Source organism: Rhinolophus sinicus, chromosome X (genome assembly GCF_036562045.2).
Source record: "Rhinolophus sinicus isolate RSC01 chromosome X, ASM3656204v1, whole genome shotgun sequence".
In the NCBI taxonomy this organism is placed as follows: Eukaryota; Metazoa; Chordata; class Mammalia; order Chiroptera; family Rhinolophidae; genus Rhinolophus; species Rhinolophus sinicus.
Window position 1 is genome coordinate 10,370,894 of NC_133768.1, and position 14,984 is coordinate 10,385,877.

Consider the following 14,984-nt stretch of genomic DNA (forward strand, 5'->3'; position numbering starts at 1 on the left):
TGGGTCTTGTGCACCTGAAACTAATTAAAAAAAAAAAAAAAAAAAAAGCTGCTGATGGGCTCATGGGGAAGAGAAGTTAGAGTCTGCATGTGTTCTGCCTAACCACCAGTATACTTGGAAGCTGGTGAAAACAAGTTTTCCAGAACCCACTGGGCTGCTCATCTCACAGGGTAAGACAACATGTGCAGGGGAAGGTTCCAACTTCTGGCCATGGATCTGGAACCCCTATGAGAATAAAAGGAAGGATTCTAAGTCATGTGACAAATCTGTGTGTCTCCAGTGCCACAATCCTGCTGAAAGTTTATTCCGTCTTGTTTCTTTTCTGTTTTTGAGCTAGACACAGCTGAGGAACCAGCTCATTCACGAATTGATGCACCCTGTATTGACTGGAGAAGTGCGGCCCCAGTCCATTTCAGTGGAAGGGAGCACCCTCTTAATAGGCGCTTCGAACTCTCTGGTGGCAGATCACTTACAAAGATGTGGCTATGAGTATTCCCTTTCTGTTTTCTTTCCAGAAAGTGGTTTGGCAAAAGAAAAGGTAAAGTCTTCCCTTCCTGTTGCTGAATTTTCTATTAACAGCATTTTCCTCGGGTAACAGTAAAGTGCTGCATAATAGCTGACTGTTCCTTGGCTGGCTACGTCCATTTCTCAGTCATCTTTGAATTCATATATATTTGTTACATAATAACAAAGGAAAATTAAATTTGATATTGTTATCAATTTCTTGGGATCTTGATTATCTTCTGTAAAATTGTGATGTGTAGATTCACGAAATGTTTTGGAGCTAGAATTGATCTTACATTCCATGTATTCGACTAAAGACTTGCAACTGCCACTGATGGTGCATGTCTGTTGTGAGCTCTGCACTGTGCTAGTCACACACAGGTGTTATGTGTGTCACAGATGAGGAACCAGAGTCTGGAGAGGTGAGGTGCTTTGCTCAAGGTCACAGGATTTCTAAGTGGCAACACAGGGCAGTAAACCTAAGTCTCTCAAATGTGCTCTTTTTCCTATGCCACAGTATCATCTCTAGGTAATCCTCTTCTTTCTGGTTACATGAGAGAAGTGATGAATTGTTAATTTAAAAAAATCTGTGTCCTCAAATATTAATACATGGTTTACCACTTCTAGTTATTTTAACTATATTCCTCCACCATAACTGTTAAGCATATTAGTCATACTTTATTATTTTAAAGGCAGATATAGCAAACTTACCCTTGTTTTTCTAATAGACTTAGTTTTTTAGAGCAGTTTAGTTTTTTAGAGCAGAAGGGAGATTTCCTCTGTGCTCTGTGTCCCCACAGGTGCACAGCCTCCCTCATCGACATTTTTACAATCTATCAACCTACATGGTCACGTTATTATCACCTGAAGCCCATAGTTTACATTAGGGTTGACTCTTGGTGTTGTCCCTCTGTTATTTTTTACTCTTATCTATAATTATCCAAAAGTTTCATATTCAGAAGTTTTAAGAAAACACAGTGTTAGTAGTTGGAAAACTTAAAATTTAAACATGCTGTATTTGTTTATTAACAATCAAACTTTATTTTTCAACATTAGGAATTATTTTTTGATTAAGTTTCTAATTATATTTCACAGTTTTGCTTATTGCATGAATAATCAGTTATATAATTATTAGAGCAGTAATTAATCTAGTTCACACACTTAAAGGTTTTTATTACTATAAGATGCCATGCAGAATATTTTCATTAAAGGAAAACCCATTGAAAATAAATTATATCAGAATTCTCCTGGTAGACATAGTAAATGATACACACTGTACTGGGAATATTTATTAAGAGTAGCTACCTGAAATGTTTGTTTAAAACTGTTTTAGATGTACTTTAGTCATTCATACTTGTAAAAACAGTAAAAATTTAGTTTATTTACGTTTTAAAAAACTCATTGCAACTGAAAAACCCTGAAATTCGCTCACGTATTCATTCATTGGTTCATCAGATATTTGAGTGTTTATCATCTGTAAGGCATTAACCATTTCTGTTAGGCATTTCATCTTCGATGTGAAGTATTTGGAGGTTAATTATATGATCAGGAAAAATATTTTATCTTTTTGACTTCAATGTTTATTATAACTTATTTAATAGTATAAAGAACTTCAATTTTATATTTTAACATAGTTATAATCTTATTTTTATTTAATCTGAAGTGTGATACTTAGTCTTATATTCAGAAACATCCCAATTTAAACATTGTTGTAAAAGTGTCTACTTACTTAATCCTTTTTTTTCTTAAGGTATTTACTATGCAAGATCTATTACAACTCATTAAAGTCAACCCTAAATCCAGTCTCTACAAATCACTGGTAAGATTGTTTAGTTTTTATAACCTGCTTTGGTTTCTTAATTATACTCGAATAGTTGAATGATGGTAAAATATTTTCTTTTAACAGATTTCAGGATTTGATAAAGAAAACCAGAAAGGTAGGAGCCTTTATCTTTGTAGAGAAGAGCAACATATTTGTCATGTAGTTTTTCCTATAAAAGTATGAAACTAAAAATTTTTAAGGGGAAGAGTAGGGAATTTAATTTGAATTAAATCATTTGATTTTCCTTGCTGACAATACCTTTTAAAAAGAATAATTCATCTGTTGTTTTGACAAATGTAGATCATTTCCTCCAAATTCAATCTTGTTAATAGTTCTTAGATACTCAAATAATAAAACTGCAGACAGTATCAAGAACCCTACAAATGGTTTGAAAGGTAATTTTTGTAAAGATACCTGTTGTTTGGAACATTTTCACACACACACACACACACAGCAAACTAACATTTAGGCCAAGTATCTTTGTATCCTAGATATCCCCCTCAAGTACAATTTATAGAGTATTAATATTTGCTTAAAGAATGCAATATCTGTTCAGTAATAAGTGATATGTATGTATATTTATTCTGAAGTGTTTATATAGGCCTGATAAATGGCTTTAATTTTGGCCTTGATAATCACTTTCGTAGAGTCCGTAACTACTATGAGACAAAAATATGTATATTGGTCTCTGCCCCAGTTCCTGGCACAGAGCTCCTAAAACCCTTGTAATTCCCTAAGTGGTAAGAATACTAAAAGCATCTCTTGTTCTAATATTGGTCTTTGACCTTTGTTCCTGACAGAGCTCCTGAAACCCTTGTAATTTCCTGGGCGATAGGAGTGTCTTTTGTTCTAATGAAGCAACTCTGGGTGGGCTCCTGGGTGGCTCCTGGGTGAGGGCTGGTCATGGGAAAGACCAAGCCACGATTAGCTTTGACTTTTCAGCCTCATCCCCTATTCCTCTGAGAAGGACTGAAAAGAGAGTTAATGATTGATCATGCATATGTGATGAAGCCTCCATAAAATCCCAAAGCATGGGGTTCGGATGCTTCTGGGTTGGTGAACATGTGGAGGTGCTGGGAGAGTGGCCTGCCCAGACGGCATGGAAGCGCTGTACCCCTTCCCATATACCTTTGGGCGATGCATCTTTCCATCTGGATGTTCTTCTGTATTCCTTATCCTATCCTTTAGTAAACTGGAAAGTGTTTCCCTGAGTTCTGCAAGCAATTATCGCCAATAATTGAACCCAAGGAAGGAGTCATGGGAACCCATTTTGTAGTCAGTTGGTCAGAAACAGGTGACAACCTGGGCTTTTGAGTGGCATCTGAAGTGAGTGTGTGTGTTTGTGGGGGTGGGGTGCAGTCTTGTGGGACTGAACCCTTCACCTAATGCTGTCTCTGTAGACAGTGTCAGAATTGAGTTAAATTGTAGGACACCCAGCTGGTGTCACAGAATTGTTGGCGTGGGGGAGAAACCCCCACAGAAGGGTCAGAAGTGACGTGTTGTATAGTGTTCCGTGTAAAAGTAAAGGAGACTCACGGGAAGAGAAACCTAGTAGGGAAGAGCTGGGTTTTTCCCTGTACAGAAGGAGAAAAACTGAGGGTTTTTTCCTTTACAACTGTACGACCACCGTGGATGCCAGACCATGCATGGGCTAGATTTGACGACAGACTTTGTCACATGAACATAAACTGGTAACTTGCCTGTAATTCGTAGGGATTCTTCAGGGTTTTTTTGTTTGTTTGTTTGTTTTAATTCCCTACCTCTTTTTTTTTTTTTTTTTTAATTTTATTGGGGAATATTGGGGAACAGTGTGTTTTTCCAGGGTCCATCAGCTCCAAGTCATTGTCCTTCAATCTAGTTGTAGAGGGTGCACTCAGCTCCAAGTCCAGTTGCTGTTTTCAATCTAGTTGCAGGGGGCGCAGCCCACCATCCCATAAGGGAATTGAACCGGCAACCTTGTTGTTGAGAGCTTGCGCTCTAACCAACTGAGCCATCCGGCCGCCCCTCCGGCAGCTCAGCAGCAGCTCATTGTCTTCAGTCTAGTTGTGGAGGGCGCAGCTCAGTGGCCCATGTGGAAATCGAACCGGCAACCCTGTTGTTCAGTGCTCGTGCTCTAACCAGCTAGCTGAGCCATCCGGCTGCTCCTCTTCAGGTCTTTTAAAAAAAATCTCTAATACATAATGGTCCTTTGTGTGTGGCTCCTGGGTTTTGTCTGTTGACAGCATTGCTACCACCCACACTGGGCCATTCATTCAGAACTTACCATTTGAGTACCTACTTTCTGCCAGCCGTTATATAGTGTGTGACTTAGTTGCCTGGTCTTTTGGTAGTGTTAACAGAGGATAAGTACATTGGATCCCAAGACATTCTAGACTGCCTGAAGAGTAGGTCATCCATACTGAAGGTCAGGATGGTAAGTGATCTATAGTCTGTATGATAAGCCAGTGCAGTCTCGTGTCATTCTCTGTAGTGATGGGGCTGTCAGTATCTCTGCTGTTGGATATGGTAGCCACATGTGGCTACTGAGCGTTTGAAATATGGCTGGTGTGACTCAAGAACTGAAATTTAAATTTAACTTTAAATAGTTACATGTGAATAGTGGTTATCATATCAGACACCACAGGTCTAAGGTATATAGCTGGTGTCTGTAGCTTAACTGTTATTTCAGAAAGAAATTTAGGGCTTGAAGGAATATTAAGACATAATTCACTTATTATAGGCATTTATGTGATCCTTAAAAATAGCTTTTCACTTTTACACACTCTCCTTAAATGCTTTTGGTTCAGAAAGACATCTGGCTAATACCTCTTACCAGGTTTACCCAGCATCCTAGTAAAATTGCTGAAACTCAGAAAAGTTATGAGTAGCAGACATTTCAGGCATTCTAGTGGCAGTTTGGATAGAACTCTTTGCTCACAGTAAAACAGCTGCTGTAAAAGTGAAATTATTTTAAAAATTAGTTGCTCCCAATTAAGAGATTGAGACAATCAGAAAACATGTAGGAAGATATTTTGTACCTAACTGCTGTCTATGCCTTGACAGGGACCTGTGGTCTTATCATCTTCCTATGTCTGTACTCCAAGGGTGCTGATCTGTTGAATGGCCATAGTACTTTTCCCCTAGATTTCACTCACCCATCCTTCTCACCCTTAATTTTTCCTTTCAGAGATAATGATACCCAGAAAATAGCAGGCCAGAAAATGTGGACACTGGTTCTTTGCTTTCTGGAAATTAAAATCCTTACCTGTGATTGGCAAAAAATAGATACATAGACCAATGGGACAGAACAGAGAGCCCAGAAATAGATCTATACAGATACAGGCAACTGGTTTTCGACAAAGGCAATTCAATGGAGGAAGGATAGTCTTTTCAACAAATGCGGGAGCAATTGGACATCAACATGCCCCAAAATGAAACTAGACACGGACCTTACACCATAGTTAACTCAAAACAAACCATAGATATAAATGTAAAATGCAAAACAATAATACTTCTGGGAGAAAATCTATGTGGCCTTGAGTTTAGTGATGGGTTATAACACCAAAAGCATGATGCATGAAAGCAAAAAATAGATCACTTAGACTTTATTAAAATTAAAAATGTCTGCTCTGTGAAAGACTGTAGAGAGAATGAAAAGACAACTTACCATCTGGGAGAAAATATTTGCAAAAAACACATCTGATCAAGGACTTGTATCAAAAATATACAAGGTTCCTGCAACTAAAAAAGTAAATAAATGAAGTGGCAGATGTAAAAAAAAAATACAAGGAACTCTTAAAACTCAACACTAAATAGACAACCCAATTGAAAAAAAGAGCAAAGGATTTGAACAACCATCTCACCAAAAAAGATAGGCAGATGGCAAATAAACATGAAAAGATGCTCGGTAACATTTGTCATTAGGGAAATGCAAGTTAAAAGAACAATAAGCTACTACTACACACCTATCAGAGTGGCAAAAACCCAGCATACCTACAACACCAAATGCTGGTGAGGATGTGGGAGCGACCAGAACACATCAATGGTTGCCAGGGATTTGGAGGGAAGGGGGTAAGAGGTTAAATAGCTGAAGCATAGGGATTTTTAGGGTCGTGAAAGTCTTCTGTATGATACTGTCATGGGATGATACGTGGTACTAGACATTTGTCAAAACCTGTAGAACTTTACAGAGTGAACCTTCATGTATGCACATAGAGGAGGTCAGGTGATCCCAGGGTGGAATGCAGACCCACAAAACAGTCTAATAACCTCACTGAAGGGGGTGGGAGGAAAAGATGCTGAGCTAACTTTGGAAATGAGTGGAGACCAGAAGACTAAAGGCGGAAGGAACTGTACCTAGATGAGAAAGTTATTTCTCATGGGGATACTGGTTAACGATTCTGAAACCATTGTGTGTAAATCCTGGGACTGAACAATTATGTAGGATAGTGGATGGCAGGAGCCAGGTTTGAGTGGGAATTTATAGATAAGGAGAGCAGGTTAGAATGATCCATGTGGTAATGGGTTAGTTGGAGACATCAGTATGAACTCATGGTTAGCTTAATATATATGCAGATGACATATAGAGATAGATTAATAGATATATGTATATAGTCATGTATTTCCTTGCTCTGCAGGCTGAGGGGCTAGAAGCAACAACACCCCAAGCAATGATGAGCACACCTGTTGCCCAGTTTAGGGCACTAAGATTTGGTTTCTAACCATCCCATAATAATAGGAATCAGGGCTCCTTGGAGCAATGGCTGATTCTGGAACTGCAGCAGAGAATATATATACAAGATGAGCCTGGAGCATCTTACAGTGCTAGAACTTAATTGCTTAAGAAAAAAAAGCCACAACGAAAGTGCTCCCAAAGGGCAAAGCCAGAATGACTGGAGCAACAAAATAGAATACTGGATTAGAGAAATAATATGAGTTATATAATAACATAGGAATTACAGCCCAAAGTATAAAATATCCATGAGTCCATCCTGGTAGATAAATGATCGAATAAATGAGACCAGACAGATCCTTCTTAGGGGATGTGTGTAGGGAGGGGATAGAGGGGGAAGTGGAAGGAATTAGGGGCCTGCGGAAAGTACTGCAGAATGAGAAAAGATGATGAAACGGCATTAGAAATACTGAGGCCGAAGAACACATCTCCAGAGATTATCTACTGCGGGGGCCTGCAGCATCTGAGGAAAATTTCTGCCAAGTGTTTACCTCTTCCGGGGAGAGAGTCCAGATGCCGTGCGGCCTCAGCATAACAGTAGCCGAAAGGTATGAGGAGGGAAGAGGCTGACTGGAAAAGGTCCAGAGAAGATAGGTAGATGAGACAAAGAAGGACTGCAAGGCAATGAATATGAAAGAAAGTTGATACCTACATTAGGGGAAGTAAAAACCAGTATATTTTAAAATCTTCAGCAGAAAAGAAAAAAAAAGCCCTTGTCTGATGCAGAAACAGGAGTGAGTCCATTCATCTGTTTGAAGAAACTAAAAACTTCTAAAATAATTTATACTCATGGTTTTAAACAAAGTTTCAAACTATTTAGAAGGGCTTAAAGTGAAAGAAAAGCAGAAATTTCTGGCCACATTCTCTAATCTCACTTTCTGCCGATAACTAGAATGAATAGTTTCTTGTTTATCCTACCAGAATTTAGTTTACGAATATAAGTCTATGTATGTACAATTAAAACTCACACTCATAAATGAGGTCACATTATAGATAACTGTTTTTGCAATTTGCTTTCTTTATCCACCAGTGTATCTTTCTATACCCATATATTTAGACTATTATTTTTAAAGACTCTATGTAATTAACCGCCTGTTGATGGAGATTTTATTGTTTTATTAGTCAGTTTTTGCTGTTAGAAGCACCGTGCAGTGTACACACTCTGTCCCTGTGAAAGCATAGCTGTGTGAACTCATTGAGGTGGAATAACTGCGTCAAAGGGCATGTGCATCTCGAATATACATAAACACTGACAAATTTCCCTCCTAAGTGAATGAATGTGCCCACTTCCCCACTGCCTGTCAGCACTTATCAAAGTTTTAATCTTAGCAATTTTATTGGGAAAATGGATCTCTCTGCTCCAGTATTACTTTGCATTTATGATTTTGTTCATATTTATTCGGCACTCAAAATTTTTTTCTATAAACTCTTTGTCCGTGCCTTGCCCCATTTTTCTATTTTCTTAAAGAACTCTTTGAGACTATGAAAATTAGTCCTGTGTGTCCATATGATAGCAAATATTTTTTTCCAGTATATCATTTGTCTTTTGACTTTGTTTCATGCCACATAGAAGTTCTTAATTTTTATGTCTTTAGATTGATAAATATTTCTACTTACTGCTTCCAGATTTTTGTGTCATGCTTGGAAAGGACTGCCCTCAAAACTTATTCTTAAAAGATGTATAATGTAAAAAAGGATAGTGTTATAAAATCAAGGTTATATAAACAGTGACTGAGTAATGGTTGAATGAGAGAAAGTTGTGAGATGAAACTATATACGTTGTGTTTTCCAGGTTTCCTCATGGAGTTTCTAAAAGAAATGGCAGCATATCATCAGGCCAAAGAGACTTATGATGTGGGCACTCAGACAAGTCCCGCATTTTCCAGCAAAGACTCTCTTGGTAATTATAGGCTTCTTTCGGAATTTCAGTTCTTCTGTTTCCTTTCTGAATGAAGGAAATGACCTGCTTTACTGTGTTATATGTGAGTTCTGTGACCGGGAGGGGTGTAAGCTGCAGGCGGCAGTGACGCTTATTGTCTCCAGCGTCATTGCTGGAAGGGAGCAGGAGCTGCCCTCCAGTGCTGCTCCTCCCTGCATGACTGCCAGGGCTGCGTTTTCCAGAACTCCTGGGATTCAAAGGCCCACATTCTTGTTTGTTGGGTTGAACCTCTCAGCTGGGAGTTCTTCCCTGTGTCTCATCGAAAGTGAGAAGATCCTAGAGTATTTGCACTGCGGAGAGCTAGAGAAGTCAGTGACCCATCACTTCATTTTATAGTTGAGGAATCCGAGGTTGCCAGAGGGAGGAAGAGCAACTTTGAAACACCCTGTCTGGGGTTTTCTAGAACTAATGTTAGAGTCTGAGTTTTCTGGCCCATGATCCAGAGCCTTTTCCACTGTATAGCCTTTGTATAATACCATCCTGTCTTTTAGTTGTAGCTCAGGAGAGAAGGGAAACAGCTGGCTAAAATGATGTGATTCGTCCATTTCTTGGCCCTTCCTTACTCTTAAGCAACAATAGTGCCTTTAACTTGTAAGGCAATCAGAAGTTCAAACATTTCAGTTATTTCTGCCAGCCATTTTTCTCCTGTGTGTACTTTTTTGTAGGTGTGGGTATTATACATGATTGAGATTGTACTCTAGGTCCTGGTTTGCACTCTGCTATGTGGTTGGTTTGAGGGCCACGGGTCTACTGGACAGAGCGCTACAATGCGAGACAGTCAGGAGACCTGGCTCTACTCCCAGTTATGCCATTACGTAGTTGCTTAGCCCTCTGGGAGTCACTACACTGTGTGGACATCTGTGTCCTTCTCTGTACAGTGGAACACTTGAAACACGTGACCTTGGATTCATTTTAAGGTCAGTGTTTTCAATATGTGAGTCAACTTGCCCCCAGACCAATAAAACAACTCTGTGTTGGCATTTAGAGACTGGAAAGAGATTCTAGTGTTTTTTGACTTAAACTGTATTCTTTCTTTTCCCCTGACATTTTATGATGAAAATTTTCAAGCATCCAAAAAAGTTGAAGCAGTTTTACAATCAGTCTTACAGTAAACACTTGTATACCTAGATTCCGCTGTTAAATTTGTGTTATATAATACTTGCTTGATCACTTACTGTCCATCCAGTAATCTAGCTTAATTTTTTGGTGCATTTCAAAGTAAACTGCAGACATCCCTGTACTTTCCCTGCTCTTGGCTTTTTTTTTCTTTTTCTTTTTTTTTAAATTTATTGGGGTGACAATTGTTAGCTCTTGGCTTTTTAACAGTCCTCTGGCCTCTTGCTCACCTGACCACATTTCTTTATCCTAATGTCCTGTGTGTGTGTTTTTTTTAATAGCTGAGAAGCTTCAGCTTATTGATAATCAGTTTGCAGATGCTTACTCTCAGCGTCCAAAGTTAGAATCCATAGAAATAAAGTTAAATGAATATAAGAGAGAAATAGAACAGCAGCTTCAGACAGAAATGTATCAAAAGGTAAGTTTATCTTGTTGCTGTTAACAAAGTGATATTTTTGCTTGTCTTCTCGTGTTAATCTTAAGTATATGGGAAAATATCTAGACTCTTGATTAATGAATGTGATACTACGTATACTATTGTGCATATTATTTTTCTTTCTACTTCATGTCATTTCCTTTTGCCTTTTGAATGAGTCTTATGGGTACAGTGAATGAGATGAAACTCAACATGAATTAAAATATATATGTTTAGGCATTGATGTTAAACCCATCCGGAGAATTTGTTACTATTTCTTTAGTGTAGTTACTGGTATTAACAATTAATTGTGATTAATTGACAGTTGAAGGTTTTAAAAAATACTGAAATCGCAAAATTTATAATGGAAGAGAAAAGAAAGTCTGAGAAAGAATTAGCTGAGTTCCGGAATGAATTTGAAAGAGCTCGTCAAGCAAAATCTGAAGCCCTCATTTCTCAGGAAAAGATGACCCTTGAGAGAATTCAAAAGTACCAGGAGGTAATATTTTAAAATCATATACTGGGTGGCTGATTCCTGCAGCTGTTAGGATTGGCTCAAAGTCCAGGAACAAGGTGGGACAGTTGCAGGAATAATCGATGCCACAAGGCCCTAGAGGACCAGTAGGGACTGGGATCAAAAGCACAAGTGGAAGGACCAGCCTTGAAAAGGATACTCGGAATTCTTTCTTCTGAGACTCAGGAAGGAAAGAACTTGCAAGGATGTGAACGTCCATGTTGGGATTGTGAGAAACTGACACAAAATGAGGGGCAGATTTGAGGGTTAGGTAGCAGAGGGAGAGGACCAGCAGTGTGGAATGGCTGCTGGAGGTAAAGGAAGAGCAGCTCTCTGAAGCAGGCAGCACTGATCGAGCTGTGTTGAGGGCCCTGCTGAGATGGGCAGCCTGGATTTGAAGTAGACCAGACCTGGTGCGTGTAGGTGATTGTTCTGTTGTAGCTCTTGGGAGGATTTGTAAGGCCAGCGAGGGCAGAGAGATACAGGTATTTGGGAGTGGAGCTTTATAGAGCTGAATTTATTTGACTTGAGAAAGGCAGCCTATTGAATTGAAGACATTTGTTGAACAAGATGGTAAAGGGAACCAGAGGAGAAAGTGGATGGCTACCAACCTAGGGGAGAAAGGAGGGCTGCGTGGCAGTCTCAAAGACATCAAGGAATAGGTCTGCGGATACTGACAGGTACAAGAATAAGGACGGACCAAGAGCACAGAGTTGCAGCTTGAGGTCTCTGGTGAAGATTGGAAACAATTCAGTGTGCTGCCGTCAGAACAAAGGTGAAGGTCCCAGGAGTAGAGGAGTCCAGGGCTGCAGGGGTCTTCCACATGGCCATTTGATCTTGTCACGTGGGAAAGGGACTGGACAGCAGGTGGAGAGGTTGAGGAGTGGCAGGGAGAGATTGCATCCACTCCTTTAGGAAAAACAGGTTCCTTTGCCAAAGCTGTCAGATGAGACGGGATTTGGGGCACTGTTTCCTGTGCGCACAGAACTACTGGTATCAGGAGGTGTTGGAAGGGGGGTTTCCTCCCAGCCTCCATCCTCGCTTGGGGCTTCTCATGAGACCCAGTTATTTAATGGTACTTGCACCCCCTCTACGATTTTTTATAGCATTTCTGGGAATTGGGCTCATTTTAACTCAAAACGAATGTGGAAGCACAGATCTTTGAGATGATTGGATTGTGTTTAGATTGACAAGTTCATCTTCAAGATGCATGACTGACTAATTAGTTAACGCCTAAATCCCCAGTTAGTTAACAGATTCTCTGAAGGCTCTGTATGTTGGCATCTTCGTGAAAGGCATCCTACCTTTTTATTCCCTGCCTGGAATGCCCTTCCCCTTCTCTCACGGGTAAAACTGTCCTGTCCTTCAAACTCCAGCTTGAATGACACCTCCTTGTGATGCCTTCCCTGACTCCCGTGACAGACTCATTTAGGCGTCATTCCTGCTCTGGGTCTTGATTGACTTTCAGACAGCAACTACTGAACCACGGGGATTCTAGTCTTTTAGTTTTATTTCTGAATGTACATTTTCTTTCTTTCTTTCTTTCTCTTTTTTGTTTTTGCTGAAGAACTTACCAAAATTTTAAATACGTGTCTGAGAGGTGTTAATTAACTAGTAGAATAATTAGACAAGGGATGTTAGGAATATAGGGTAATGTAGCTTAACAGTTTTTGGAGGAGGGAGTAAATTTGGGCGTAACCAGAACAGGCAAAATGCATATCTCGAATTGGAACTTTTTGAAAGTGAAATTGTTACTCTAAATGTCCGTACTTTGTTTTCTGGAATTTAGGAAGCAGTCTACTAGTTCAAGTCTGTTTTATTTTCTTTAGCTTGCTTGCTAAAAATCAATGCTTTCCTGTACAGATTGAAGCAAAAGAAATTTATGCGCAAAGGCAGCTTCTGCTAAAAGATATAGACTTGCTAAGGGGCAGAGAAGCAGAACTGAAGCAAAGAATTGAAGCTTTTGAATTGTAAGTAATGTGTATTCATTTTGGATATTCAGAATGAATGAGATTAAAAAGAACTACATATGCCTAAATAGTCTAATGTTAATAATGTAATTGCCAAGTAGAGTTCTTGGTTATAAAGATATTACCTAGCTTCAAAAAGGCACATGTTAAGAGAAAAAAGACTAGGGTTTTGCGTTTGAAATACTAGACGTTGGGATGAAAAGTAGAACGCAAGACCATCATCACAGCACAGTAAGACCAGACACGTAATTTGAAGATGCTAATAATGCTTTAACAAATCATGTTTCACATTTACGTTCAGTCATTCAGATCTAATGGTTGCATGTGCATATAGTGACTGAGTTTCAGATATCCAGACCTGCCACATTTGCCTGCTCTGCTGTCAGTGGAAATGCGGTGACTCTGATTTGACTTGTACTGGGTGAAATGATTTCTTGTGCTGTGTGTGTTACTTTTGCTAAGTGCTCACAAATGCCTCATTCTTCAGATCTTACCCGGGATTAATAGCAAGCTCACCAGTCTACACTTTATGGAATAAGCTTTCTTTCCCATTAGGTTCTGCTATTAATTGATACTCACAAATACTCCAGGAATCTTACTTCATTCAGGATTTGTCTCCATTTTCATTAATTGTTCTCTCATTTATATAAGACTCAATTTATTTAATTTCTTCTCTCTGCTCACCTTACTCTCTTTTCGGCAATACTAAAGAGGTAAATTGATCATGAGAGCAAAAAGGAAAGTAACAAAATTTGAGTGGAGATGGTTCACGATTATATAATCACTTTACCTCCAGTACCCCTACTCCCAATGAGGCATATATATTCAATATAGGTTTTTTTGAAATTTATTTATTTATTTTTAAATAATTTCTTATTTTTCAATTACAGTTGACATACAACATTGTATTAGTTTCAAGTGTATGACATAATGATTAGACATTTTAATAACTTATGAAATGATGACCCCAATAAATCTAGCAGTACCCATCTGACACTATACTAATACAGTATTATAGACTGTAGTCCCTATGCTGTACTATTATATCCCTGTGACTATTTTGTAACTGCAATTTGTACCTGTTAATCTCTTCTCCCCTCCCCGCCAACCTCCTTCCCCTCTGGCAACCATCAGTTCTCTGTATCTATGAGTCTGTTTCTGTTTTGTTTGTTCGTTTATTTTGTTCTTTAGACTCCACACGTAAGTGAGATTATATAGAATTTGTCTGACTTATTTCACTCAGCATAATACCCTGTAGGCCCATCCATGTTGTTGCAGATGGCAACATTTCATCCATTTTTGTGGCTGAGGAATACTGCATTGTATGTATGTACCACCTCCTCTCTATCCATTAAACTCCGTATAGTTTGCTGTTCCTTTGCCTCATGGGAAGCAAACATATAGAGCTTTTATCCTTTGCTTGGAATAGTCAGGGTTCCCCAGCACTGCTCATGGCTTGAGTACCTGTGAACCTGATGCCCTGGGTCTTATTGATTGTGTGGGTGATTTCAGGTCTCACTATGAAGACCATTGCATTCTTCGGTATTTGGAAGTTCTCATTGATCCATCTCTGTTTTGCTCTCTCTTTTGGCACTTTTTAATTTTCAATCGCTAGATTATTAAATGCCAAAAACAAATCTTCTACCTTTAAAATCTATGGGCTAAATAATTAAATCTCAGTTAGAAATAATATTACAGAAGAAACAAGCACTTAAATGGACTAACGTTAAGTTTGATTAGTTGTTTTGCAACTAATAACATTATTCTTTTACCCCTGAACTGATTATGGCCACTTATCACCTGTAACCACTTTTTAAGTGTGAATCATCTTCTGTGAAAAATGACTTTGTTTTGACAGTTTCATGCTGCCTCCAGCCTGGTGCCACCATATAGCTCCATCTGCTACTTCAGATCCATCATAACTAGGTCATGAAATAGACGGAAGACTTCTGGCCCTTCCCATTTACTTCCCAGCGGTGACAGTCACATAACA

The 14,984-nt window shown here is 39.0% G+C and overlaps 1 protein-coding gene across 1 annotated transcript in view; it reads left to right on the top strand.

Annotated features, from left to right (window-relative positions):
* The window catches only part of OFD1 (OFD1 centriole and centriolar satellite protein), a 34,944-nt gene that overhangs the window by 4,138 nt on the left and 15,822 nt on the right, over positions 1-14,984 (top strand). The window contains exons 3-9 of the mRNA XM_074323920.1: positions 338-538; positions 2,255-2,323; positions 2,411-2,441; positions 8,830-8,937; positions 10,374-10,510; positions 10,833-11,006; positions 12,885-12,991. Of these exons, the coding sequence (XP_074180021.1) occupies positions 338-538; positions 2,255-2,323; positions 2,411-2,441; positions 8,830-8,937; positions 10,374-10,510; positions 10,833-11,006; positions 12,885-12,991 (827 nt within the window). The remainder of the gene's footprint in view (positions 1-337; positions 539-2,254; positions 2,324-2,410; positions 2,442-8,829; positions 8,938-10,373; positions 10,511-10,832; positions 11,007-12,884; positions 12,992-14,984) is intronic.